Genomic DNA, 27,485 nt, shown 5'->3' on the forward strand with positions numbered 1-27,485 from the left:
TTAAAGGTTTACCATTTACTCACTTCTTTCATCATTATGGGCATATAATGCATGCTCAAAAAAATGCAAGCAACTGATAAAGTGAAAGTTTTCTCCATCGTATGTTTCTCATCCAAAGCTCATGCTATATTAAATGGGAAAGACAGGTAAAAAAACAACATGCCTGGTATGAACTCACTTTTTAAACATAAACTATGTTAATATATACTCATAAGGGGAAGCCTGTGGGTTTACATTCAAATGTTAGGGCTGTTTGGCGGGAGAGTAGAAGTTGTTGGCATAGTTCGTCGTCATCTTTGCCTTTTCTATGGTTTCCTGATTGTCCTCGATGGCTTTGTATTACCTTTTGCAACCTGGAAAAGCCAGGGAACAGTTAACTGAGCCTCCCCAACTCCCCACACCTGCCACCATCTGGCTCCTTGATTTCCAGGGCCTCGTGGGAAGACTCAGGTGTCCCATGTTGTCTTAGGCAGCATTACTGAGGCTGGGGGGTTGTGTCAGGGACCCGAGAGAGAGGCCTGGTTCTCAGTAAACATTCAAGGGTTGAAGAGATGCGTGCCTTGTGGTCATGGGGTTTGGCGTTATCCTGTGAAGAGTCCTAGGTGGGCAAAAAGAAAGCGTTAAGCTAAGCACAAGTTTGGAACCCTGGGCATCAGTCAGGACAAAAATCTAAGAAGCCAAGACCCAAACCAATAACAGCCCACACTGGCTTAGGAAATAAAGGGAGTTTATTGGTACATGACACTGAAAGCCTAGGGCCCTAGAGCTTCAGGCATTGCTGGATCCAGGTACTCCAGTGGTGCCTTCCAGAATCTTCAAGGCTCTGTGTTTCCCTCTGTGCTGTCTCTGCTCTGAGGCAGGCTGTCTACACGTGATGTCAGGATAACCCACTGGCTCCTGCTCCAGTAGCTCAGCAGTCTTTGCAGGCACAGGGCTTCTCTCTCCCAGGGACTCCAGAAGAAGTCCTAGGGAGGCCCTGATTGGCCCGGCATGGGTTTTCGGCCCACCTCTGAACCATGAGCTGGGGTGCTGATTGGCTAGTCCTGGGTCACAAGATCATCTGGCCACCAAAGGAATGGGGTCAGCTCTACCAGAATCCGAGGCCTGAGAGGGAGGGAGGGGTTGTTCCCACAGGACAATGGGGGGCTATTTGCAGAGGGCAGAGCTCCTCTCCACGATCTGTGCTCTGTGAAACACAGACATGCCCTTTATCAGGAGGGCAGGATTAATCACAGCACCCTGCCCTCAGCTCTCCAAAGAGCAGAAGAGGGAGGTTCCCATGTGGGGATGGGGGTGGGGAGGGGAGTAAAAGACTTCGGGGAGGGGGGGTGGGGGGTGGGAGGGGAGAAGGGGGGTGGAAGAGAGTCCTGCCTAAGACCAGAAGACTGTTTCAGGGTCAGCAAGGGACTGACCTCAGTCAGTCAGACTGACCCTTCCAGACCTCAGTATCCCCATCTGTACAGAGAGGTTGATCTGACTGGAGCCGGCGGGTTTTAGGATGGTGCTGTGTGTTTTTGATGAAATGATTGGGGTATAGCTGCCTCTCCCTTTCCAGTGACTCGGAATGATTTCTTAATGGAATCCAGTTTATTGCTGTGATCCATGCTGACAGGGGACTGATACCGTTTTTTCCAGGAGGGGCCTTTTAGCCTGGCTGGAAATGAAGGGGGGTTTGGAGGCTATTTCTGGCAGATGGAGGTGGGTGAACAGTGTGGGGGTGGGAGGTATCAGGGGCCCCTGGGGGGAAACCTGAGTCAGGGTCTGGGAAGAAGGGCTGGTGCCGAGGGCGAGGGCGAGGAGGGGCTCGGCAGCTGGGAGGGGAGCTGGTGGGACAGGAATGTCCCTCCTCCTGGCACCTGTCCCCAGGCTCCTCGACCTTTGACCACATCCCACAAACACTCCCGGGGAGAAAGGCCAGGAGGTAAGCTTCAGTGCAGTCAGGTACACCCACACCTAAAATAGAGGTATTAGTAACAAACTGTTTAGAGTCTGACACGGGCCAGGGACTGTTCCAAGTGTTCACAAGGCTTCACTCGGTCAAGCCTCCCAAGCGTATGAGCTATGCATGCTCTTAGCCCCATTCGACAGATGGGGAATCTGGGCTCAGAGACATGAAGTGCCCTGCTCAAGGACACACAGCTCCTGAGCAGTGGGGCCCCTGGGTGCCTGTAAGGATGGGCGGGCTACCACTTGCAATGACATGGGTGGCGATAGGGTGTATTACGCTAAGTGAAATAAGTCAGTCAGAGAAAGACAAATACCATATGATCTCACTCATATGTGGACTTTGAGAAAGAAAACAGATGAACATATGGGAAGGGGGAAAAGAAAAAAAGGAGAGAGGGAAACAAGCCATAAGAGACTCTTAACAACAGAGAACAAACTGAGGGTTGCTGGAGGAGAGGGAGGTGGGGGATGGGCTAGATGGGTGACGGGCATTAAGGAGGGCACTTGTTGGGATGAGCACTGGGTGTTGTGTGTAAGTGATAAATCACTGAGTTCTACTCCTGAAACCAATATTGCACTGTATGTTAACTAACTAGAATTTAAATTAAAAAAGAAAAAAAAAGGATGGGTAGGCTAGGCTTGGAGACAAGGAATGGTCAGGACACGAGTGCTGGGTGAGCCAGAGGAGGAAGGAAACTCAACTATCTTGAGGAGGGAGGGTGGGAATCTGGAAAAGGCAAGCCTTCATCTGGGCCTTGAAGGATCGACACAATTGAGACAGCATGAAATGTGCAGGGAAGGGTTTTCCGGTAGGAGGGAACAGCATAAACCGAGGCATAGAGGCAAGCCAGGGCAGGGGACAGTTGGGACAGGGCAAGCAGCCTGGCAGGGGTCTCTACCAGTGCTTTGTGGGTCACAAGGCACTTTCTGCCCTGAAAGTGCCTTGAGGCCTGGAATCTCCGGCATTTTCTGGGAGGGCCGAGGGGTGGCTGACCCCTACCCTCTCTTGTGGTTTCACGAGGTGGAAGGTAAAGCCTGGCAGCCTTGGGCCCCAGATGCAGGACTGGACATTGTGGAGGCACAGAGAGCCCTGTTCCTCTCGGACCTACGTGGAGGAGTCCACTGCAGTCTGGGACGCTGTGGATGGACAGGAAGCTGGCCATTCCTTCCCGTGAGCCAGAGAATGGCCTCTGTGTGAGCCACAACAAAAAGGCTTTTCTGCCAAGTCGGAGGGGGAGGAAGCGGCCAGCTTGGCCCCTGCCCCAGCCTGAAAGGGGGCTCTGTTGGTGGCCCTGGGGTCTTCAGCGCCTAGAATGTGTGGGGAGGGAAGACCAGGGTGTGCAGGGGCCTCCTCATCGCTGTCTCTATTCTCCAGCAGCACCAGGGTAAGCTGGGGCTAAGCTGCTGTGCAAGTCAGTCTGTCTGGGTTCTTCTCCCAGCGTGGCCGTGTCCTGGCTGTGTGACCTTGGCCAAGTCACTTGACCTCGCTGAGCCCCACTTTTCTCATGAATAAAATGTAAGTGGAGGAGTGTGCAAGTCGTCACTGAGCACCTGCCATGTGCCCGGCACCGTGACGGCTGGCGCTGTACAGCCGCCCATCCTCCGTTCACCCCCCAGGGGCCCGTGCAGAGGTCGCGTTACCCCCTCCGTGGAGATGTAAGCACCCAGGGTGTCGGGCCGAAGCCCAGGATGTTTTAGACTCTAAAACTCCAAGCTGTGCAAATGCGAGGGAAAAAAGGCTGGAAGAAACACACCAAACTGTCAACACTGGCCTGGGGAGAGATGACTTAGATTTTGCTGCTTTTTGTGTATCTATTAAGTCTTAATTATCTTACTTAGGAATTAGCAAGACAGGTGCTGTGGGGCCCATGGTGAATTTAGGTGCAGCCACAATAAACAAAACCAATTTAAAGATGCAGGTTCCTGTTAATCCTGGGGGAGGGGGAGGGGGAGGGGGTGGGGGAGGGGGTGTCAAGTTGTGAGGCACGGCTGAGGCCTGACACCATACCTCAGAGACCTTCACACCCATGGGCTCACCAGATGACCTGTTCCTTCAGCCACGGGGTGGTTTTGAGATTTTACCAGAGAGTTTGGGGGTAGAAGTCTCCTCAGGAGATTTCCTGAGAAGCCGAGGCCTCCTCTGCCAAGTCTCTTCCCTGGCCTGGGTTCTAAGGAAGAGCTCGGTGAGAGGTCTCGCGTCCTCTCCTTTTTCGTCCCTGTGCCCCCACTTGCCTGGTGACCTCTGGGCTTCAGGCAGAAGGCAGACCTGGGGGGGGCCCTGTGGCTTCTGCCACAAGAAAGCTGATAAGATGGTGTCTGCCCTGGACCCCCATGCTGCCCGCCAAGGCCCCTGTGGTGGGGGTGGTTCACGGGCCATTTCCTAGCTGAGCCTGAGAGGCCTTTGGGGCTTCCTCAGCCAGTTTTCAACACAAAGAGAGGAAAGGGTGGGATCAAGGGGGGCTGGGAGGAGGTGTGCAGCCGAGGGGAGGGTGGGGCCTGGAACAGGTTGAAGGACCCTGCCCCAGCTATTGTGGAGGCCTGGCCTGGTCCATGGTTGGGGTGGAACCCCACTACAGCAGACCATTGCATTTCTGGGGGTGCAGGCCAGTGCCCAGTAGCTTGGCCCAGAGGATGGATGTGGGGTCCAAGGCTTGCCAGCCATGCCCAGACCCCAGGGGCGGTAAAGCTTCAGTCTCGTACTCTCTTGGGCCTCGTCTGCAGGCTGCCCAGGGTGAGTATCTCCTGCTTTTTCAAAGATGACAAGGCAGATCTTGGGTGCCCCACCCCACCCCCAGCCTTTGAGCAGAGCATGTGGTAAGGAGAACTTTCTAGATCCAAAGCGGTACCACTTCCCATCTCTTGCCTCCAAGCTGGGTCTTCAGGCTGCCCAGAACCCAGTCTGGATGGGTGGAAGAAAGGCGGGGGGGCGTGGCCTGGCATTCCCACCCCTCCTAGACACACACTGCGTGTGGGAAGCTGGGACGCCCTTTCTCACTGTGAATGAATGTCCAGTAAATTCTGCACTCTTTCTCTGCACCACCCCAGCAGGGCCAACCCCAGTCCCCTGCCCCACCTGCTTCTGGTGCCCTCACTCTTCCTCTGAGCTCTGCCCCTCCCAGGGCTACTGGGAAGGAACCCCGGAGAACTGGGAACAAGGTGTCTTCCGCATGGAGGGCAAGTGCCCTAATCGCGGCCTGGACTCCTGTCACCCACAGCCCCACTGGCCCGGGGCCTCTTACGATGAGGCCACACTTGCCGGCCGTACAATTTAATCAGTGCAGAGTATTTACAGAAAGAAATGTATGGGGGTGGACACTGCCCTCCACCCCCCATCCCTTGGCTGGCTCTCTGGTTCTGAGGATGGAGGGGGGAGTAAGCTGCCAGACCCGACCTCCAGGCCAGTCCATGAGGTGCGTCTCCCTCCAGGGGCCTCAGGGGTCTGGGTGGCAGACCCGCTTGCTCAGGGCTGAGGGGAAGCAGAGGGAATGGAGCCGGCGTACAGTACCATTTCCACAGCAGCCTTGCCTCCTGCTTACTTGGGGAAGGAAAAGGAGGAGGAAGCGTCCCTGCCCTTAGGGCTGAGCCTAGGAGAAGGGGAGTCTCCGGGCCACAGTGGGCTCCTTTGGGGGCTCCACAGCCGCATCCCGCAAGTCTGTGTGAGGGCCTGAGCTGCTGGCCTCTCTCCACCAGTGTCCCTCCTCCCAGTGCCCTGGGGGACAGGGAGCTGGAGGGGAGGAACCCCCAAGCCGGGTGCATGGTGGGCTGTGGGCGCCCATCAGCCCCCTATCTTCCTGGGACAGCTGGGAGCCTGGCAGCTGGTGCCTGAGGCTGGTGGGGTTCCGAGACCCCTGAGGACGGTGGTGTGGGTGAGGGAGAGTGGAAGCCCAGGGAAGGAGCCCAGATGGGTCATAGCTCAGAGAGGAGTGGACAGGGGCTGGAAGCCCAGCCTGGGGGGGGTGAGGCCCCTGGGTGGAGGGGCCTTGGCAGACCCCCTTTGGTCCGTGGTAAGGCAGGCCCAGGGCCTCTTCTGCAGAGAGGGGAGGAGGTGTAGGCTCAAGGGGTATGTGGGAGCTGGGGAGTATGGGCCCCTCGGCTGGCCAGGGCCAGGGTAGGTGTTGGTAACGGGTTGACAGGGGTAGGCGGGGAAGGAATCAAAACTCCACAGGACTCAGGGCCAGTAGGCCACCTCACCCTTCTGTCCCCTGTGGCCAGGGGCTGCCCCTGGGTGAAAACTCTTCTAAGGCAGAGATTCAGGTGGGTGGAGACCAGTCAGGCCCCAGTCAGGCCCCACCCGTCTCCAAAGCGAGCCCAGGCTGAGGAGGGCCCAGGGCGGGAAGGAGCCTCAGAAACCCTTTAGCCACTTTCCAGCTGGCCTTCTGACCCTCTGCTCCCCTGGCTGTGGCCAAGCCAGAGGTCGGGGGTGGGGGGGCCGAGGGGCTCACTCCCTGTCCGGAGCAGGACTCCATTTAGAAAGCTCTAACCCCTGCCCGGAGGGACCGCTGCCCCTGGTCAGCAAAGTAGAAACAAATACTCAATTAGTGTGCAAAAAAAAAAAAAATCACAAACCACCACCACCAAAACCCGGGCATAAATAAACAACGGGGCGGGGCCGGCAGGGACGGCGGAGGGCCTGGAGGACCCCCCAGGGGCTGAGGGAGCCCTGGAAGGCTGCGGGCTCGGTGCCCAGCAGCCCCGCCCCCGCAGCGCGGAGAGGGGCAGGGGGGCGGGGCGCGGCGCGTCAGACCCACTCCTGCAGGGAGCGCTTGCAGTAGAGGAGCGCGCGCGGCGCGCCCTTGCGCTGCATCCGCACCAGGGCGTAGCTGAGGCCCAGGACAGACAGGAGCAGCAGCAGCGGCGGCACCAGCACCAGCGCCACGCTCCCCGTCCGCGGGACGTCCTCCATCTGCACCACCACGCGGCTGCCCCCGTCCTCGCCTGTCCCCTCCCCGCCGCCCGCGCCGGCCTCGCGGCCCTCCTCGCCCTCCTCGTCGTCCCCGCCCGCCCCGGGCTCTGCACCCCCGTCGGGGTTGAAGGGCGGACGGGCCACATCGGGCCATCGGGGTCCCGGCTCCACGTGCTCTTGGCAGCCCATGAAGTCCCGCAGGATGGATTTGGGGTAGCCCGGCTCCATCCGCAGGCGCTCGTTGTCGAACTTCCAGTACTTGGTGCCCTTGTAGAAGTATGTGTAGGCTGCGGGGGGGGGGGGGGGGGGCAAGCGGGGATGAGTGGTGTCAGGCCGCGCCCCACCCACCCGAGACCCTCAAAGAAGACCAGGACATGCTGAAGGCGCCCCAGCTTTAAAGTACCCCCCCCACTTGCTGGCCTGACTACTTTCAAATCTGCCCCTTCCCAACATACAGAAGCCAGACCGGGCTCAGAGACCCGCGGGTTTGGGTCAAGGGCCTGACTATGCTTCGGTGCTTCCTGGCTGGGCTGACATTGACCGGGGTGGGACCCGGAAGGGTCTTGCAGCCCGCTGCGTCCGGGGCTACAGTCAGGCGGCCCTGCTACCCTGTCCCAGGACTGGCTCCAGCCCACACCTGAGAGGCCAGTGTCTTGCTCAGGGCCACACAGCCAGCCTGCAGCTTGGGCTGGAACAGAGCCCAACGCTGCCTTGGACAAGCTCTGCAGCCTTGGGCACCTTGCCCACATGCCTTCAGCCCCAGGAAGGGTCAAGTCTGAACTGTGGGTGAGTCTATATTCTGCTGGACACAATGAGATCAGAGCGGCTGCAGAGTGATGCCATCATACACAGACGCCATGTGACCTGCCTAAGCACCGGCAAAGCCAGCAGGGTCTCCCCTGAGCTCAAGAACCGGGAACCTGAGAACCAAGACTAACGGTTTTTCTTAAGGTCGCCGGAGACCCCGCTGGAGAAATAAAAGCCACAGCTCCCTGTTGCTCAGTTATAGTGACAGAGGTCAAGCTTCCTTTCCAGGTGGGAAAGTGGGCACCCTGGGAGGACCCTTGCCCCCCATTGACCTGAGCCAAGCTCACCCCCCTCAGGATTCAGGCTCCCAGTGGGCTGCCCAGGCCCCGCTGGACTCTGCAGGGAGCAAGGCCATCCCGAGTGCCAGCTCTGGACACAGGCAGACCTGGGTTGGACTCTTGACTCCCCAACTCCCTTGTGGTAGGACTTGGGGCCCTTTACTCAAACTCGCTGGTTCAGTTTGACTGTCTGTAAAAAGGGGATGGAGACAATGCAGGAAGGATCAGGAGAGTCATGCTTTGGAAGCCCCTGGCCCAGGGCCTGACATAGTGTCCCCCATACCTGCCATCGCAATGCTGGGTGAATCCTGGGTGTGGAGGAGGGGGGATGGTGAGTGCTAGGCGGACTGCAGGGGGTTACCTGCATCATTGCTCAGGAAGGCCCCTTTGGGAGAGGTAGGGATCCCTTGCCAGACACTAATGGGCTTGGGGTAGCCGGGGTCTCCACGCTGCGTCTCCTCATTGAAGCGCCAGTACCTGTGACCAAAAGCACCGGGCTGTGGGTTTTCTTTGGGGGGGGGCTTGGACTGGGGCCTTCTCGCTTTGGGGAAGGGGGTGCTCACCTGTCCTCCTGGAAGAAGAAGGTGTGACCTGTGGGTTCCCACCAGATGGCCGTGTCGATGTGGTCATAGGGGATGCCCAGGCCATAGCTGGTCAGTGGCTGTGGGTAGCCAGGCTCCAGGTTCGCTTCTCGGAAGAGCCAGTAGCGGTCACCTGCAGGAGTGGGGGATGGGCGAGGACAGGCCTGGGGCTGAGGGGGCTGTGTGGGGAGGGGACTCGGGGAATGCGATCCTGGGCCCACAAATCCATTCACATCCATGGCCACACTCACACACACACTCTCTCTCTCTCTCTCACCACACATACACATACACACAATCATACCCCTACACATACCCAAGACAACACACAGTGCAACTCACTTGCATGTCACACGCACTTGGCACTCATGGGCACCTGCGACATACTCATACACATACAAGTCACTCACTCACACCTACACACACCACACATCACACTATAAATGGCCTGCATTACTGCGTGAACATCTGCCCCACCCCCAGACACAGTTCTGGTACAGAGAGAGGAAAGAGGGGGAGCCCTGCTTGGCCTCTGCGCCCGGGGGCTTTTAGCATGAGCTGAGGCCGGCAGGGGGCTGGGGACACAGCTAGTCCCTCGGGGGGTAGTGCCCTTGAGGCCCTCCCAAGGGGGGTAAGGCCCTGAGGGAGAGCTGGTGGTAGGGAGCTCCGTTGTCGCTGCTGGCAGACCCCGGAAATCCTGCCCGAGTGGGCTTGGGGGATCTGTTCTTACGAGGAGGGGCTGCGGAGGCACAAGAGGCCAGGAAGGAGGGAACTGATGCGGAGCCCCCATGATGCGGAGGAGGGACTCTCACCTCTAATAGGAGCAGCCTCTGGCCCTCAGGGGCTCGGGTGTCTCCTGGTTTCCGTCTACCTCCCCCACCCCTGCCTTGACTTGTCTCCCCCCACAGTGGACAACAGGATGACACATGCAATGTAGCCCTTTGCTCTCTTCCTCCCTCAGGCCCGCTGGGTCAGAGGCCAGGGCAGGAAGGCTGCCCAGGCCTCCCACCTGCCCCAACTTACCTTTAAAGAAGACAAAACGCCCATCTTGGCGCTCGTAGGCAGCACTGATGTCACTGGGCAGACCACGCCAGAAGTGCCCGATGGGCATGGGATAGTTGTCCAGGACACGGTTGTGTCGAACCCGCCAGAACCAGCGGCCCTGGGGAAGGCGTGTGTGTGAGTGGGCAGAGCAAGCCTCCTGCTGGGAGAGGCATCTGCTTGATCCACCCCTTCCCAGGTCAGGGAGATCTGGAGGGGTAGCTCGGAAGGCCAGGGCGGCCCCGGGGAGGGAGCCCTGGGTGGGGCATAGGCCCCTGCAGGTCTATGTCACCCTGGTCAAGCCCCTTGTCCCTCAGGCTGGTTTCTTCTTGGTCTAGGGTCTGATGGCTCCCCATAGGCTGCTCAGTGAAGGAGGGGTGGGGTTGCCTGGGCAGCCAGGTGGGGAAAGGCTCCAGGGAGTGGGATGTGGGGCTTGCTCTCCTGCTCTGAGACGGGGCCAAGGGGCTAGGGGAGGCATGGGCAGGGGCCAGACCTTGAACACGAACATCTCCCCACGCAGCATGGCTACTGTGTCAAAGTCCCCGTCGCAGATGTTGGGGCCATACTGGTCAGGCCGTTCCGTGGCTCGGGGCTGGGCTGGGGGGCCTGGCTTTGGGGGCCGCTCCGGCTTCCCACCTGGGGGTGGTGCCTGGGGGGGCCTGGGGGGCCGATGATCTGGCCGGCCTGGTCGCCGGGGAGTCACGGTGGGGAGAGGCTGGGTGGGCTGTGGCTGGCCATCCGGGGTGCCTGCAGAGTGGGGTGGGGGGAGTGGGAAGTCAGCAGGTAGCCCCAGAACCCAGCCAGAATGCCAGGTTCTCCTACTCAGAACCAGGGGACCCTGGGGCCCCCAGCCCGGAGGGACATTTGCCTCGGTGGTAGGCCTAGCCAGGTGCAAGTCCCTGTTTGTCCACAGTAGACCCCTCCCCCATACCAGCTATCACCCTCAGGACCTCCATCCTCCCCCATACAGCCCCCTCCTCGACCTCCCCACACTGGACGTGGGTCACTGTGCCCCTGAGGCTGCCCCTGACTCCACGTTCCCTTGGGGACAGTCCCCTCAGGACACTAGCCTGCTTCAGTGGACCAGGAAGTAGGGACACATGCAGAGGAGACAACACGGCCCTGTGACCTCTGCCGAGGGCCCATCTCATTGCCAGGTTGCCAGGGTGTCTGGAGGGGACTGTCTGCCATGTGCCCCGCAGGGCAGGTACCGCCAGCCCTAACAAGGGGCTCAGTGGGGCACCGGGCACAGGCCCTGACCCACAGTCCTGGTCCTCAGGAGACCTTCCCACTGGAGGCCTTCTTGGGTGGGGCCTGAGTGGGGGGTACCACCTGCCTCAAAGCCACTGGGCAGTGCTAAGCCAACAACACTCACTGGAGAGCCTGGGACAGGCTGGGCTTGGGAGCGAGAGTGGGAGGAACGGGGTCTGGGACCCCAGGGGCATTCCCAGTCTAATAAGAATACCACTGACCCTGAGGAGGAAAGGAGGGGTCAGTGAGGGGCTTTGGGGACCCCAGCCTGGAGCCCCCATGAAGGCCCTGGGGGAGGGCCAGGCCCTAGAGTCGGTCAGCCCTGGGTGTGATTTCTAGCCCCATCAGTTACTCACTGAGTGATGTGGACAAGTCACTAATCCTCTCTGGACCCGTTTCCTCATCTACGAAACAGGGTTAGCGGGGCTACCTATGCCTCGTCGGGCTGGGAGTTGAGAGCCGGCGTGCAGAGCCCCCCCAGCCGTACGCACGCTGCCCGCTCACCGTAGAGCTGCTGGATGCCCCGGAGGTCGTCCTCGGGCAGCTGGAAGGTGTCGGTGTCCATCCACTGGTAGAACGGCGCCATGATGGCACTGGGGTTGCTAGAGTGCTCCAGCCCTAGTGCGTGGCCCAGCTCATGCACTGCCACCAGGAAGAGGCTGTTCCCTGCGGTGGGGGCGGGCAGCACAGTCAGGCCTGGCCTAGGACCCGGCCACCACAGGCCCTGTGGGCTGACGCTATCAGAGAGCTGGCCCTTCTGCCAATCTTAGGAGAGGCTGAGCTGCTCTTGACTGCTGGGCCTCAAGCTTCCCCACCTGGGAAATGGGTACGATGATCCCTTCCCTTCTCTACCACCCTTTAGAGATCATGGGACGATAGACTGAGATGGAGGGTCAGTGTTCCAGAGAAATGCACAAGGGAAGCTCTCCCCTCCCAACCCTGTAACTGCTGAACCGGCTCAGAGGGCAATGCCCAGGGCCGGCTGTGCCTCCCCTCCCCTGCCCTGGCCAGGTGTCCTCACCATGCAGGTCAGTGCTGGAGAAGGTCCAGGGCTCATCTGCATCAAAATGGGTATCCCCGCCCAGACCAGGGCCAGGGAAGTAGGCGTGAGCCAGAAAGCCCCCCGTGCCATCAAATGGTGAGCTGTCGCCGTGGAAACCAGAGGCAAAGAGTACCATGATGTCAGCCTCCTTCTGCCGCCGCAGTCGGATGTCCTCGTAGGGCACCTCCTGGAAGACCAGGGGTGTGGCCTGCTCCCACACACGGAAGGCCCTTCGCACCGCCTCCAGTGAGTGGTACCATCCCAGCTTCTCTGTGTAGTTCTGGATGCTGCAGGTGGGCAGGGAGACAACGAGTGAACCCAGGGCCTACTGGGTTCCACTGTCCACTGCTAGCACCCACTGGGTGGGGGTGAAGACACATGGTCCCAAGAGACATGCCTAAGATCTGAGCTGGTTCACCGACAGTGCCCATCAATACCAACCATTAGTTTATTCTGATGTGAATTTGAGAAGGAGAACTAACACTTCAAACAAACCCGGGAGTTCATGAGGATATCACTAAATAAGGTTGCATGGCGCCCAATTAGCTTAAATAAGAAAACCATGAAGCAAATAAAAGAACGGGTGCTATGTAGCTAAGAGAAAGAACTAGATGGTTTGGAGACAAACGGCTGAGGTTTAGGAAACACGGGCCAAGCGGTTCTGATTATTGGACTGTAGGGTCAGGCTGTCCCGAGTTCAAGGCCGGGCTCTGACATGATTTATATGACCTTGGGCAAGCGACTTCGTCTTTCTGTATTTCAGTTTCTGCATCTGTAAAATGGGAAAAGGAGAGTCCTGCTCTCATCTTGGGGAGCTGGGAGGATGACGTGAATGAGCTCATGGAGAACACGGGCCCCGAGTCTGCACGTGATAAAGGCAGGAGGAGGCCTGGTATTACCCACATAAATCAGATTAAGCTTCTGTGTGCTGGACAGATCTCCTCCATTAAAAGCTGGTTGGGCCATGACTTCGCTCTGGGGGCCTGGGGTCTAAGTGGCCGCAGGAGCCGCTCTTCCTCGGGAGATAGAGCTGCGGGTGGGGCCGTGGCTGGACTAAAACAGGAAGGGGATCCCTTGGGGACTGCCACGTGGCTGGGCAGCAGAGGGGGGGGATTCTTGCCAAAGGAGGAGGGTGCCTGGACCAGGGTTTTTGCAGGGGACTTGCTGTCTGCCCACTTGACAGATGCCTGGATTCCAACACCTTGCCACCCCCCCACCCCTTAGATGCCTGAAGCCCCGTGTGCCAGGCACTGCGGAGGCCCCCATCTGTGCGGCCAGCCCCCCAGCTGCTGGCGGGTGGGGCGGGGAGCCGGGAGGGAAGGAGGACAGAGCGGAAGCAGCTCCAAGGGTCCTGACCTTCGCTGGGGGAAGACTGCCTAGGATATGCGGCTGATCTTGTCAGCGTGGGAGCGGGTCGGGCGGTCTATGCTGGGCACCCTGGGGTGGGCTTCTGGGAAAGGAAGCCTTCCAGACAAGCCCCCTGGGAAGCCCAAGGCCTCGGCCCAGGTGGGGAGGGGAGCGGGCAGTGTCCGGCCGATGCCGTGGGAGGGCTGCTGCCCTGGACAGCCGAGGTCCCTACCTGAAGGTCAGCTGGTAGCTGCTCCACCTCCTCCCCGTGAGGGCATAGCGTTTCCGCCGCCGTCGCAGGTTGGCTTTCACACGCACCCCAAACTGGTCTGGCACCCCGCAGCGGGGTCGCTTCATCCACCTGCATCACGGGCACAGGGCGTTAAGCCCAGACCCTCCCTCCCGATGCCTGCCTGCTTTGGCTCTGCCTCTTCCAGGCAGTCCACCTTCTTCCATCCTTTTGCCTTTGGCCTCCAGCTGCCCTTTGTATGGGTGTCGTGGGGGTGGGACTCGCTCTGCCCTTCAGTTTCGTCATCGGAGAAACAGGCACGTTGACTCAGACTGGAAGACCGAGTGCCCAGCAGGGGCTCCACGAAGGTGAGCCCCCTTTCACCGGTATCACCCAGGAATGGGAGAGTTACTCCTGAGGCCCTCCGTCCGTGATACGTTATGCTCAGCGCGTGCTCAAGGATGCAATTTTGGGTCCCGTCACCTCGGTCAGACTCAGCGCGGCGCCAAATGTCCCAGCCGGGGCCCAGGGCCCGCGTGCTGCTTCCCCCCATCCCCCGTGCCTGTGGCAGACATCACTAATCAATCCCATGCTCCTTGCTGCCCAGCCCGATTCGCCTCAGGAGCTTCCTCCACACAAAGCTTCAGGCCGCCTCTCCCAGCCAGTGAGAACGAGCACGGGGAAGACCCAGCCATCTGCCATTTCTTATCTAAGCCTCTCTGTTCTGGAAACTCCACCTGCCAAACCCCTGTCCAAGCAGGCCAGGAGGAGGGCAGGTGCCACTGGGGCCTGGGAAGGGCCCGACGGAGGGACTCACGCCTTGGTTTCTTCGTCGAGCACGCCCGTGACGGGAATCCCATAGAAGCGCTGCATCTCGGCCAGGGCTGAGGCCAGGATCTGGGCGGAGCGCATGGTGGACATGTGACGGCTCGGCTGGGGCAGGTAGCCGTAGAGCCTCAGCCAGTTCTGCAAAGGAGAGGCCAGCCCTGGCTCAGCATGACTGGCCCCGCTACCTCTGAACACACGCAGCCTGCACCCGACGACCGCCTGCCACGGCCACCATCGCCCTGCCAGGGCTGCCACCCCCTCCTGCTGCTGGTGACCGTGTGAGCCTTTGTACTGCTCTCCCCGTGTCCACTCCTACGGTCTGTTCTCACACAAGAGCCAGAACAAAAGGCCTTTACAAGTCAGGTCTGGTCAATCTTCCGCTTCTGCTGAGAATCCTCCAAAGCCTTCCCAGCTCAGAGAAAAAGCCAGTTCTTACAGGAGCTGCCAGGCCCTCCTTACCTGCCCCCTGCCTCAGCCCTCAGCCCTCACTCCTACCCGCCTCCCCGATGGTCACACTCCTGCCTCAGGGCCTTTGCACTTGCTGTTCCTGCTGCCCAAATACTCTCTCTCAGGCATCTGTATGCCTCCCACCCCCATTTTCCTCGGTCTCTGCTTTCACCTCACCTTGTTGGAGGGGTCTTCTCTGACAACACAATGTTAAAAGAAGACCCCCATGTGCATACTCTGCATTCTCTCTTGTCCTTCCCTGTACTTGTGGTCTAACACATTATATATTTCACTTTGCTGTTTATTGTTTGTCTTCCCCCATTAGGATGGGAACTGTGTCCGTGAGGACAGTCCACAGTAGCTGTCCTTATTATTGTACTGGCCGCTCCAGGGCGGGCCCCCTACCATTCCTGGCAGACTGCTGGGGACCCTGAAGGGTTCAGAACCTCTTGAGGTCTCACCAAGTAGGAAAACCAGCCCTTTGGTGCTGCTCCCCTGCAGACTGTAAGTCTCTCGGAAGAAGAGCAGATGGATTAGGCCAGCCCACCCAGGCCCAATAGAGTGGGACAGGAGACCTGAAGTTCAGTCCCTGCTTTGCCACAAACGCTTTGTTCTCACAGGACCTGAGTTTTCTCAGGGAACAATGGGGCAGCCCTGGGAAAAGCGGCTGGCACACAACGGGGGTGCCGTCCCCTTCCAGAGCTTGCTGGGCAAGTCTCCTCCTCCATCTATCCATCTGTCCATGCATCCACCGCCCCCCCACCTCCTGCCAAGTGTTTCTGTGGCGCCCTCTCCGTGCCAGACGCCGTATCAGCTGGAGGCTGTGGAGGACCATGGGAGAGGTGTGCTGACCTCCAGGGGCTTCCAGGCCCCCTGGGGAGACCAGGTGTTCCCGCAGAGGGAGGGCTTCACGCCTGCGAGTCTGCAAGCAGACATGACTGTCACAGTCGCAACTGGAGGATGGGATCCCCGATGAGCCAAGCTGAATTGTGCTAAGAATCCATCCTGGCCGTGACAGCATGGTGACAGCCACGCGAGGCTGCTGGTGAGCACAGAGGCCGGGGACTGCTATGGGCTCTGGCCACATGGAAGTGTCCTTTGTACCTTTCCTGGCCCACCCTGGGTCTCTGGGGGCCCCCCAGGGTGAGGGCACCTGAGGCCTGCTCTCTGGGAGGCTCTGGAAGGTTAAGGCTGCACATCAAAGTCCTATAAGGCAGGGTGATGGCCAGATATGGTGGTTGCTGTGGACCAAAAGCCCTGTGTCAGCTGGCCAGGGCCACGCCCATGTCTGCCACCAGCATCACATCCAAGTCCTCAAGGACTTGCTCCCTGAGTGCCACCTGCCAGCCTCCCGGCATGGCTCGGCGGCCCACCCAGCCGGCTCAGCAGTGCCCAGGTGGCCGCTGGAGGGCGTGGCTGCTGAGCGAAAGAGGGTGACATGGACAGGTGCCCGGCCGTAGCTTCCAGGCCTCTCAGGCCCTGGGAAACAGCCATCAGCTCTGGTGACAGAGCTGGGGACAGATTCTGGCCCAGCCACTTCTGAGGTGTGGCTGCATGCCTCCTGTGTTTTAGGCTGTCGTCAGACTAAAGACCGCCACGTTTTTATTTATTTCCAGGTGCACAAGTTAGTGCTGTTAAAAAAAAAAAAAATCAGACATCTACTCATCAAGTGCTGTATTTACTGAAAACCATGTCAGGCCGAAAAGGAGGCAGGAGAGGACCACAGAGCCCCGGCCATTCAGAGGGGAGCTTCTGTCGCCAAGCAGCTCCCCTGCCCTGGGACGGTGGCTGGAGCAGCGGAGCTGGGGGCACCGGGAGGGGTCAGCAGGCCGGCTGGCCCCGGGCACTGCCCTCCAGGAGGCACTGGGGAGGAACTTGCAGAGGTAAAAAAAAAGCCCACTTACGGGGCGGGCCAGACCAGGACCTGCCTCATCGCACAGGTTTCTTTCTTTTTTTTTTTTTTAAGATTTTATTTATTTATTTGACAGAGAGAGACACAGAGAGAGGGAACACAAGCAGGGGGAGTGGGAGAGGGAGAAGCAGGCTTCCCGCGGAGCAGGGATCCAGATGTGGGGCTCGATCCCAGGACCCTGGGATCATGACCTGAGCCGAAGGCAGACGCTTAAAGACTGAGCCACCCAGGTGCCCCTCGCACAGGTTTCTGTGAGGATTCGATGGGGGGTCCTCACCACTGCATGGCAATGTGCCGCGTAGGGAAAGGTGCTCAGTAAATGTATTATTAATGACAAAGGCCTATCTGGTTGTCCCTGGAACGGCAGCCTTTTGCCTCTCCTGAGAGTTGAAGGGTTTGGTCTCCCACAGGGCCTGAGCGCCAGGTGGCCTCAGGTGAGGGCAAAGCAGCAGGGAGAGGCCCTGAGGCACCCCCCCCCAACTGACCCTGCACGCCCCTCTGGCCCAGGGCTCCTTCCCTGTTCTTCCCAAGCACGGGAAACCTCTCCTGAGGCTCTGTGTGTATGGGAGGGGCAGAGTGGGAAGTCCACTGCCCGTAATGGGCAGTTTCCCAAAGAAGCCGGGGCGGACACAGAAGGCAAGGCGGAGATGCGAGGCCAGCTCTGACAGTGAGAGGGGGTGGCGGGAGAGGTGGGGCTGCCTGCTGACAGAGGAGGGCGCCTCTACATCACCTATTTGCATAAGGTAAAAATATCTCAGGGAGCGCAATCACAGGCCACCAAGGGGCTGATTAGTGGTGTCTGCAGTGACAGGGGGAGGCTCAGGCTGGGGCCCTGGGGAGGGAAAGGGAGGGGAGCTGGGCCTGTCTGCAGTGAAGAGCTCCAGAGCCCAGCAGGGCCGACGGGAATGAGAGGCCCTTCGCTCCTAGGGGCAGCTCAGGGGCTGCCAGGAAGGTCCCATGGGTGCCTGTGGACCCTCCTTCCCACAGACAAGCACCGTTGGGGTCTTAGGGAGGCCAAGAGCTTCCATCTCAGCATCAGCCAAGCCTTGAGCCCTCAGTCTCCTGGTGACCAATGCCCTTGGCCACCGCCAGGATGAGAAGCCAGGCCGGGGAGCAATGGCACGTGAGGGAGGAGAGCAGATACGCGGCCTGGGCCGAGCAGCCGAGCCCCAGAGCAAGGGCGGAGAAGCTGCCGGAGCCTGCCTGACTCTGGCAAACTTGTGCTCAGGGCTGACTGCCAAGTGCCCATGAGTCTACAACACCCGTAGGGCTGTGTGGGCTTTTCCTGTCCCGTGTGTCTGGGAGGATGTTTCTCTCCAACCTACTGCTGGACTGAGTGTGACAAACCCAGAAGGTGAGGACGCGGAGGGAAAAGAGCATGGGATCGGGGTGCACAGGTGTGTGACGGGCTGCTTGTACCCCTAAAGTCCCAGCTTGCTGAAATGCTCTGCTTCCATGGGCCAAAAGGGGGTCGTGATTCCCAAGGTCATGACCAACCTCCTAGTCTCAAACTTGAGGAGGAGCTCCTGCTCCTATTGGTGACTGTAAAGTCTGTCCTTTACAAAAGTAGCCTCCTTTTCTTCCTTGTTACCTAGAGTCCCATAGGTGGGGTAATGCTAAGCAGGTGAAACTTTGTTTCTCAGGTGGGGAAACTGAGGCACAGATGGGTCAGGAAGCAGCAAAGTAGGGAGGAGCTCCTCTATGAGAGCCACTGTCCAGGGGGAGGCAGGGAAGGTTGAAAAGAGCTCTAGGGCCCATGCAAAGAGAACCTACTCACCTGGCTTCTTCCAGCCATTTCTTTCCTGAGCTCTAGAGCCCATCCCATAAGTATGTATAGATGTGGGGCACCTGGGTGGCTCGGTAGGTTAAGCGGCTGCTTTCAGCTCAGGTCATGATCTCAAGGTCCTGGGATCGAGCCCCAGGCGTCAGGCTCCCTGCTCAGTCGGGAATCTGCTTCTCCCTCTGCCTCTGCCCCTCACCCCGCTCATGGTTTCTCTCAAATAAGTAAATAAAATCTAAAAAAAAAAAGTATGTATAAATGCTTCAGGTGAGTGGCTAACCCCAGGTAAGGAAACGTGGGGCCATCAGGAGTCTGAGGAGAGATTCCTGGCCCCCCGGCCCCTGGGAGAGGCCACGAACACCGTAGCAGAAGGCTGAGAACCTGCCGCGGGCCAGGCAGTTTACCCTCATCCCATTTAACGCTCACAAGTACCCCGTCCCCATTATACAGACAGTGAGGTTCAGAGAGGGCGAGTGGCCCACCCAGGATCACACAGCTGTCTGGCTAGAACTGGAGCCTACAAGCAGCGCTCCTGGGCCAGGCCGCTTGTGAAGTAGCACCAGCTCCCGAGGAGCAGAGCCAGCACAGCACTGGGGGAGGGCATCTAGTCCTCCCCACGCCCCACCTCTCCGGCTGGGTCTGGGCGCTGGGCCGTGTCAGCAGGGCTGCCCCCCAGAATTGCTGAGACAATGCCAAGGCAGGCCCACGGGCAGGGTATGTCTGAGAAGGAGCTGCGGATCGATACTGTGCATGAAGCGGCTGTGGGGGGCGGGGGGAGGGGAGCACCCCTGCTGCCACCACCGCCAGCTCCCCAGCTGCCGGCCTCAGAGTGCGGGGGCCCCTCCCACCGCCTTATCGGACCAGCTCTCTGCAGTCCAAGCACGCCCTGGCAGGGTTGCCGGTCAGGCATAAAAGGCATCTGGTCAGGGCTGCCGGTGACGGACCCGGACCTTCCATGGTGTGAAGTCCCTGTTGTGCTGTCTCCCTTACTCTGTATCTTGGTCCGTGGGCTCTTGGGAGCAGGCCAAGGCCTTGCCTGCCTCTGCACTCCCAGTCTTGGCCGGCACAGAGCCGGTGCGAAAGAGATTAGTAATCCCGGGAAGCCACAGACCTGCAGATGCAGAGCATGCACCCCGGGGCCACTGGGCCCACCCTCTCCAGGGGATCTGAGCCAGGAGCCCATTCACCAGCGAGGTGACCCGACCTAGCCCTAGACTCATCCAGCCTCAGTCTGCAGAAGACCTCAAGGCCGTCGAATCCAGCTACCTCGCTGAAGCCTCTATGGACCATTGCGGGGCCCAGGACTCTTCCAGCTGCACCCCTGCAGAGATGGGGTGCCCACTGCCACCAAGGTAGCCCATTCTGTCTTTGGGCATCAATGACTGTTGGAAAGCTGCTCCTCAGGCTGAGCAGAAACCTGCCTCCCAGGGACACCTGCCCCTGGGTCCCGACTGCTTGTCTGCCAAACAGGCCTTCGAGTGATGGAGGGGGGCTAATTAAGCTTCTTTGAGCCCCCTGTTCCTTCCTTGCAAAGCAGAGTCAGTATTATCACTCCCTTCCCACCACACAGGGATGATAGCACAGATGACCTAGATCAAGGCCAGTGAGGAGAGGGGGCATCAAGCCAGGCCCCCTGTCCTTGGTGGATCCTTTACCTTTCGAGGCAGCACGGTCCATATTTTAGCAGTTCCAGAAGAACGCACTTGCTTATTTGGGGCTCAAGCTGCCCTCCCCCACTATGTTACAGTTGCAGCTAGGGAAGGGGCTCTGGGTGGCAGGGGGAGTAGGACGGGTGGGGGATGTCCAGCCAGGGAAGCAGGAAGGAGGTGGTTGCCTGAGTTCCTGGGTTTCTTTACCCTGCCCCCTACCAGCCTGCTCCTGCAATCCTTAACCTGGAGGGGAAAACAGATGGGTCCTTTGGCCAGTGGGGCGGGGTGAAAGTGTCCTGTTTGCTAGTGGTTTCAGGCTGAGAGCCAGGCCTTGAGGCCTCACCTGGAAACTCTCCTGTAGGTGTTATCATTGTTGATAGGGCTACTCACGGGGCAAAGCCTGGGTGGCTGGATAGGTTGGGGGACGGCCAAGGGCAGCTCTGCCCCACCCCTACAACCTCCTTCCCACCTGGCTCCAGCCCCGCAGGCTCCCCACAGGTTGGCACCCTGCAGCCTTTTGCCCAGCATGCAACAGCAAATGCTACTTGCTGCTCATTGTCACTGTGCTTGGCCACCATTTGCAGGTGCTTCCTGTGTACCCAGTGCCATGCTCCAAAATGCTCAACGTGAAGCTGGGCTCTCACCCCTCCAGGGCGGCAGTCAGTCCTGGGAGGACAAGGTAGTTCTCAGGGCTAAGGGCCAGCCCTGGAAAGCTGCTCCACACCCTGGCCTCCCGGCTCTGGCAGCTCGACCATCAGATGGCAGTAGGATGGGAAGCATCTCTACAGGCTGGATGATGGCTGGCACCTAGGTCCTCATCTGTCTGTCCAGCTGTCAATTGAGTTGGGTCTTCTTATTACCTGCTGTTCCCACCAGGGTCGTAGGATCTGGTAAGAGGCGCCCTTCTTTGTCTCTCTGATCCAAGCCCAGCTTGTGTACCTATGCTGTTCTTGCCTGGGGATGCAGCATCTGGGCTACCTCCCCCAAAGGGCCCAGTCCACAGCCACTGGTCTCCAGGCATCCCCGGAACTGGTGTCCTTCTGGGGAGGAGCCTCACAGGAGCCCTGACTCAGGGGGGCTCCTCCAGCTCGAAGGCACCTATGGGCTGCCGCAGGCTCGGGGTGTTCTACCACCTGCACGGCCCAGGTCCTCACATTCATCTGTGGGGTCCTGCCAGGACCTTGTGTGGTGGAGGGCATCTGAGCAGACAGCCCCCGACCCCTCTCTGCTTGTGCTGCCTCAGAGACCACATCTCCAGGTCGGAAAGCAGAGCTGGCCATGGGGCTCGGCCCCGGCCTGAGTGGTCAGCTGTGTGGGCCACATCAACCTTGGGATGACATGGGAGATGCCAAATGTCTTAAGTCTGTCCGGGCCGCAATAACAAAAATACCATAAACTGGGCAGCTTATAACATGCGTTGCACACAGTTCTAGAGGCCCCGGCTGTCCAAGATGAGGGTGGCAGCATGGCTGGGTTCTGGGGAGGGCTCTCTTCTGGGGTGCAGACTACCTACTTCTTGCTGTGCCCTCACATGGCGGAAGGGGCAAGGGAGCTTTCTCGGGCAGCTTTTATAAGGGCACCAATCTCATTCAAGAGGGCTCCATCCTCATGACCTAATCACCTCTCAAAGGCCCACCTCCTAATACCATTGCCTCGGGAGTCAGGTTTCAACCTATGAATTTGGGAGAGTATGCCAAATTCAGTCTTATAATCCGAGGTGGGGGGCAGTGGTGACCACAGCAACCCCCATAGCTGGCCTCAGGCAGAAGTCCAAATCCCAGCTGGGCAGAGGTGAGGATAGCAGGGAGCATCTGGTCAAGGCCCAAAGGGGCCGGAACCGGGCGCTCGGCAGGGCGGGGCTCTCCCAGGGCTGCGGTGTTGCCATTCTGAGTTGGCCTCAGAGCACAGGCCATGAGTGCTGGGGGGTCTGGAGAAAGTCTCCTGTGGGGGATCTGGGTGTGTTTCTGGGTCGTTTCTTCTGCTCCTTGGGGTGGGACAAAGGAAGGCATTTTCATCCAGGGGTCAGAATGGGCAGGTCAGGCAGATAGGCTGTTCAAACAAGCACACGCCTCTGGGCTGTTCTCTGCGTGGAGGCAGCTGACCGCCTGGAGCTTGGACCTTGGGGCAGCCCCAGCACTGGGACCTGGCAGAGGACTGAGCGGGAAGGGCAGGACCCAATGGGACGCCAGGTCCCTGGCTGCGCCAATCAGCCCAGTTCTCTCTGGGTTTTGAAACAGACTATGGAGAGGAGTGGTCTGTGAGTAGAGAAGAGAATGAAAAGTGGAGCGAAGACGAAACTTATGCAGGTTCCGGGTGACCTGATTCCTTAGTCTGGTGAAACTGTCCTGGGAGGAGGAAGAGGGAAGGGAGAGGGGCTGGCCTTGACTCAGTTGTCGGGCCACTCAGAGAAGGTCCCAGCCATGGCCCGACCTTAAGTCTGGAGCTATGGGGTTTCGGGGGTGAGGGCCAGGCCTAGGGGTCTCTGATGCTGGTCCTTGGCTAGCACGGGCCTGGGGACAGTTCTCCCATGGCCTCCTGGCTGGTTGCTAAAGCTGTTTGACTTTTTGGGCCCAAATCTGGACAGACTTGACAGACTCCAAAGAACAGCCTGTGCCCCAAAGCCAACTGTAGTTGCTGGGATAGTCCACCTGTCTCTACTCCTCTGTCTACCTTGGCTTCCAACATCAAGGGTCCTTCTACCTTCCAGAGTCTCCTCCAGCAATGCCCCAACCCAGGATTTCCCCCAGGAGACAGCCTGCAGGCCAGTCACAAATCTCTAGCCAGATCCACCACAGCCTTAGGGCCCTGGTCTGTGGGTACTCAGGGCTGACGGTGCAGGCCCTGGGCTATGGGTACTCCCTCAGCTGGGAGAGGAGGGGAGTGATGGAGGAACAGAAGCAAAGGAAAGAGAGTAAAGCCCCTCCAACTATAGGTCCCAGCGCCCCATCCATCCAGGATGCCAGTTCACAGGCATGGCCACCAAATTCCAGCTTGATCCATAATTGCTTCCTGTGCAGAGATGCCATTCTTTTTTTTTTAATAAAGATTTTATTTATTTGAGAGACAAAACGAGAGAGAGCACAAGCATGGGGGGGGGGGTCAGAGGGAGAAGCAGACTCCCTGCTCAGCTGGGAGTCTGATAAGGATGCGATCCTGTGACTCCAGGATCATCACCTGAGCCGAAGGCCTTCACTTAACGAACTGAGTCACCCAGGTGCCCCCAGAGATGCCATTCTTAAATAGATTGTAAACTCCTCAAGGGTGGGTCTATGACTTGCAGCCCTTGGCTCCGCCTCTCCAGAGTAGCAGGTGGGCCTAATAAGCACTCTCTACCCAGTACCTGGATAGGAGTCCCCACCAGCAGGAGCTCCCTATAAGCCCCTGCCTGACCGCTGGTGTGAAATGAGGGGGCAGCTGGACTGGGCATGGGCTGGGCTCCCACTCCACCTCCTGCCAAGGCCTGGCTCCCCGCAGCTTTCCCTGGCCAGGCCAGGGAGGGAGGGCAGAGCAGGTGGGGAACTGGCTGGGAGGTGTAACTTGAGCCGGGAGGAATTCCCTGCCCTTCCTCCATGCTTTTATTAAAGTAGGGCGGGGAAGGGCAGGCTTCCATCGGAAAAATCTCCCAGGCTGCCGGGGGAGGTGGGGAAGCCGCCGGGGGGCTGGGAGGGAGCACCGGCCCGGCTGCAAATAGAAGGCACTGAGGCCCACAGCCCGGGCTGCGGGAGGCTCCAGGCCGGCCAAGGGCACCGAGGCCCGAGCCTACCGCGGTTGGCACAGAGGCGCGTCTCTCCTCCCACCCCCTCACTCCTGCCCAGTCCCACCCCTCTCCTAGTCCGGGGCAGGGAGTCGGGTCTTAGAAGTCTGGACAGAAGGGATCCAGCTTTTACTGGGGCAACGAAGCTAGCGTCCTCACTGTCCGTGCTCGGGAGGACCGCGCTGGGCGACCCCGTGGGAGGCGGCGTGTGGTGGTGGGGATGCTGGTTGGACCCCACTCTGCGCCCAGGAGGCCGCGCCTGGTCACCAGCGGGACCCATCCGGAGATGGGGCTCCGGAGGGACGTCAGGCGGGCTCCTGATAACACGTTCGGAGTGTGCTCTCTCCGACCCAGGCCTCGCGTAGGGGCGCTAGTGGAAGAAAGCGCCGGGGGGAGACAGGATCTTTCTCGGACCCACCTGGCCATGGGGCGGCTTCCGCGCAAGAGCCCAAGGAAGTCGCCAAAGCGCCCCGCAACCCGAGACTGCTCTCTCGGAGGTCCGCACCCCTTCCCCCGCTCCCGGCCCGCCGCGCGCGGCTCGCTGTCACCCAGACCAGAGGCTACCGAGGCGGGAGAGCTGCCCGCTCCGCCCGTGGTCCCCCCAGGGCAGCCCCCTCCCCACTCGCAGAGAACGTCACGGCGCGCCCGCAGGACTCTCGAGGAATCAGCCGCGCAGGGAGAGGGAAGGAGGGGAGCGAGGGCTGGGGGCAGAGAAGCGACTCCCGGGACCCGGGCTGGGGCGGATCACTGACCGGGGCAGGGCCGTAGGGGTCGAGTGGGCGCGAGTCCTACACCCTCCAGGATTTGGGATGAGGTGCGCCGCAGAGGGCGAGCTGGGGAGGGCAGCTAGGTGGCCCCTTTCTTCCCTGCCCCCCATCTCTCGGACAGGGGCTCGTCTCCGCGCCCTCCACCCCTCGCCCTAGGCCGCGGGCGTGGCTCCCTCCCGCCCCCCCGCCTCAAGCCCCCAGCCCGCCGCGGAGGAGCCGGGCGGGGGGTCCTTACCTCGGCATTGACTTCTGCGTCCTCCGCCGCCGCGCCGCGGCCCAGGAAGCCCAGAAGCACCAGGAGCAGCGGCAGCAGTCGCGGCCGCGCCGCCGCCTCCCGGCCGCCGAGGAGTCTGCCCACCCAGCCGGGCCGTCCGGGCGCGCTCGGGTCGCTGCCCATGCTCTCGGCGCCTAGCCCGGCCGGGCGCGCTACACGCAGGGCTCGCCCGCGGGCCGGCGCCGGGGCCCCGCACGCGGCTCGGAAACTTGCGACGCTCCCTGGCTCCCTGCTGGGCGGGCGCGCGGCAGACCTCTCGGTCCTTGTCCCCGCCCGAGCCGCTTAGGTCCCCTCGGCAAATTCCCACGCCCGAGGAGAAGCCGGCAGGGCAGGTCCGGGCGCGCGGAGCCGGCCCGCGGGGGGAGGTGGCCGGCCGGAGCCGCCCGCCGCGGGGTCCCGCAGCCTCGGCGCCCGGGGCCCGGCTCCCGAAAGCTAGCGCAACTCCTGAGCCTTTGTCTGGCTCAGCGCTCCGGCCGCCCGGTCCCGCGGCGCCCCCTGCGCGCCCAGCTCCCTCTGTCCATGCCCGGGGCCGGGTGCTGCCCAGAGCGCGCACCTCCCGCCCGGGGACTCTGCTCGCCCCGCGCCCGCCCGGGGCCGGGTCCCCGCGCAGTCCCGGGAGGAGGCGCAGGGAGCCGGTCGGAGCGAGTGAGCGAGCCAGGGAGCCGGCGCCCGACCTCCCCCGCGAGTTCGGCGCAGCTCAGGGCGCTCCCAGCCCTCCTCCCCGCGCGCCGCTCTTAAAGGGCCAGTGCTCGCTCCGCGCGCCGGCCCGGCCGGGGGCCAGCGGCGGTACCTCAGCGGGAGGGCTTCTCGGTAGCAGGTGCCGGCGGTGCCTTCCGACTGAGCGGCCCTTTTACTCTTCCCAGAAGGAGGGCATCCTTGCCAGCTCGCCCCCGTCACTCCCACGGTGCTTGTGGAGAGAAGGTTTGACTCCCGCCCCTTCCTAGCAACCCCCTAGAGAGGGAGGGAGCAAGGAGGAAGAAAGACTCTGCTTTCTCCCACCTGGGGGGTGTGTAGGGATACTAAGGCAGCGGAGGGCAGGAAGGGAAGCTGAGGGAAGAGGGACCCAAGTGTCCGTCTTGGGGGAAAAAAAGATAAAAATCTAGCGGCTTGTTGGCCCCAGGGGCCTTTTCCAAAGCCTCGGGATGTCACTGGTCCTTGAGTGACTCTCCTCAGTTGCCCAGTGAGGTTGGGCACCTTGCACGGGCAAGAGCACAGGTTTCAGAGGGAGGCCGTTGCACTTTTTGCCACTTACCTGCCGCCTCCAGTATGCTTCTGCTGTCTCGACACTTTGGCTGTCCAAGCAGAGGACATTGTTTTGTGCAAGTGAAATGTAACAGTGCAGTTCCACAAGGTGATGAGCCAGTGGGCAAAACTTCCACAGAGCTGAGCTGAAAGTGCTAGATTTAACCCTATTACAGCAGCAGCTTAAGATCCCTCTGTGTGGATGCAGACGGCCTGGGGTGGTGGTGGTGGGGGGGTCGGTCTAAAGTCCGCAGAGGCTGTGAATCCAGATGGACAGCAGTCCTGGCCCCACAGACTGGCCCCAGGGTTGCAAGGTGAAGACCCGGTGGGGAGGGCAGGAGGGTGGAGACCTTTCCTTTCCTCTGCCACTTCCCAGCACTGGGAATGGGAACTTTCCCTACCTGAGGGCAGTTTCTCTAGAGTAAGCCCTGGGGTGGCCCAGCCAGCCTCACCTCCTGGAAGTCAGCAGAGATCTGGCTGAGCTTGGAAATGGCATGTTCAGAGACCTGGCAGGTAAGGAAAAAGACCACTGCGAAAGAAAACAGAAGTTAGACTTTATTCAAAAAAACTATTGCAGTAGGGGAAGACAGATTCCACTATAGAACTGGACCCAATTCCAAATACGACCTGAACAGGGGTGATTTATAGCCAAGAAGCAAGTGGAGTGGGAGGTGGGGATGGGGGGGTTGGTTCTGGCTGAAGGTGGACCAGGGAGATCAGATATCACCTGTGGGGGCTGGGGGTTGTAGGGATGCCTAGCGTGATAAGATCTCAGGGTGGGAAATTCTGAATAAACTGATTTAGCAGGATTCTTATTAAACTGGATTCTAGAAGGAAGTACACAGAAGGGCCTCCTTGGGGAGAAGGTTCAGGGGGATCCTGACTAAAGTTTGGTCAAGCAAAGAATCTTTGTCAGTCTCCCCCCTTGCTCAAGTGAAGAAAAGAAATTCTTCTTTCCTCTGAACAACATAAGTCTATTCCTTATGTGGTTGGTGACAATAGATAATTGCTGTTCTGTGTGACACACAAGACCTTTAATGAGAGGAATACCTTGAAGAAAAGTAGACGAACACTTAGAGATGGAATCAATATGTGTACCCAACTTCACAGACCTTCAGAGATCTACCAAAAGTCCTGGGACCTGTTATCCTTCCTTGGCGGTGTGAGTTAGAACGGCAGTGAAATGTTTTCTTCATTCACCTCTCGAACCTTCCTGGTTATGGCAAAGATGTCTGGGAGATTGTTGGGGTTGAAGATGCACTAGTTACTTCTGACCACTGGGCAAGTGCCCCCTTCTGTAACCAGGGTCATATGGAGAATGGCTCGCTGGGTTTCTTGTAGTTGGCTAGTCACTGATTCGAAGCCCATGGTGATATTATCCAGGGACAAGGTGAATGGCTTCAGCA

At 59.7% G+C, this 27,485-nt stretch overlaps 1 protein-coding gene across 1 annotated transcript; it reads right to left on the reverse strand.

The window, feature by feature from the left end:
• On the reverse strand, nt 1-25,503 carry MMP15 (matrix metallopeptidase 15). The gene is made up of 10 exons (XM_036124271.2): nt 24,799-25,503; nt 14,244-14,392; nt 13,430-13,558; nt 11,830-12,137; nt 11,313-11,474; nt 10,051-10,304; nt 9,540-9,678; nt 8,499-8,649; nt 8,297-8,412; nt 1-7,137 (listed from the first exon to the last, which is right to left on the reverse strand). Exons 1-10 carry the CDS (start codon nt 24,958-24,960, stop codon nt 6,686-6,688), a joined length of 2,022 nt encoding a protein of 673 aa, XP_035980164.1. The 5' UTR covers nt 24,961-25,503; the 3' UTR covers nt 1-6,685.
• Between the last annotated feature and the right edge of the window lie 1,982 nt (nt 25,504-27,485).

Source organism: Halichoerus grypus, chromosome 15, assembly GCF_964656455.1.
Source record: "Halichoerus grypus chromosome 15, mHalGry1.hap1.1, whole genome shotgun sequence".
NCBI lineage: Eukaryota > Metazoa > Chordata > Mammalia > Carnivora > Phocidae > Halichoerus > Halichoerus grypus.

Coding starts and splice junctions, on each gene's coding strand:
- MMP15 (XM_036124271.2), bottom strand. CDS start 24,960: ATGGGCAGCGACCCGAGCGCGCCCGGACGGCCCGGCTGGGTGGGCAGA. Junction 9,679..10,050: donor GGGAGATGTTCGTGTTCAAG/GTCTGGCCCCTG, acceptor CGCCTTCCCCAG/GGCCGCTGGTTCTGGCGGGT. Junction 8,413..8,498: donor TTCTTCTTCCAGGAGGACAG/GTGAGCACCCCC, acceptor TTTTGGTCACAG/GTACTGGCGCTTCAATGAGG.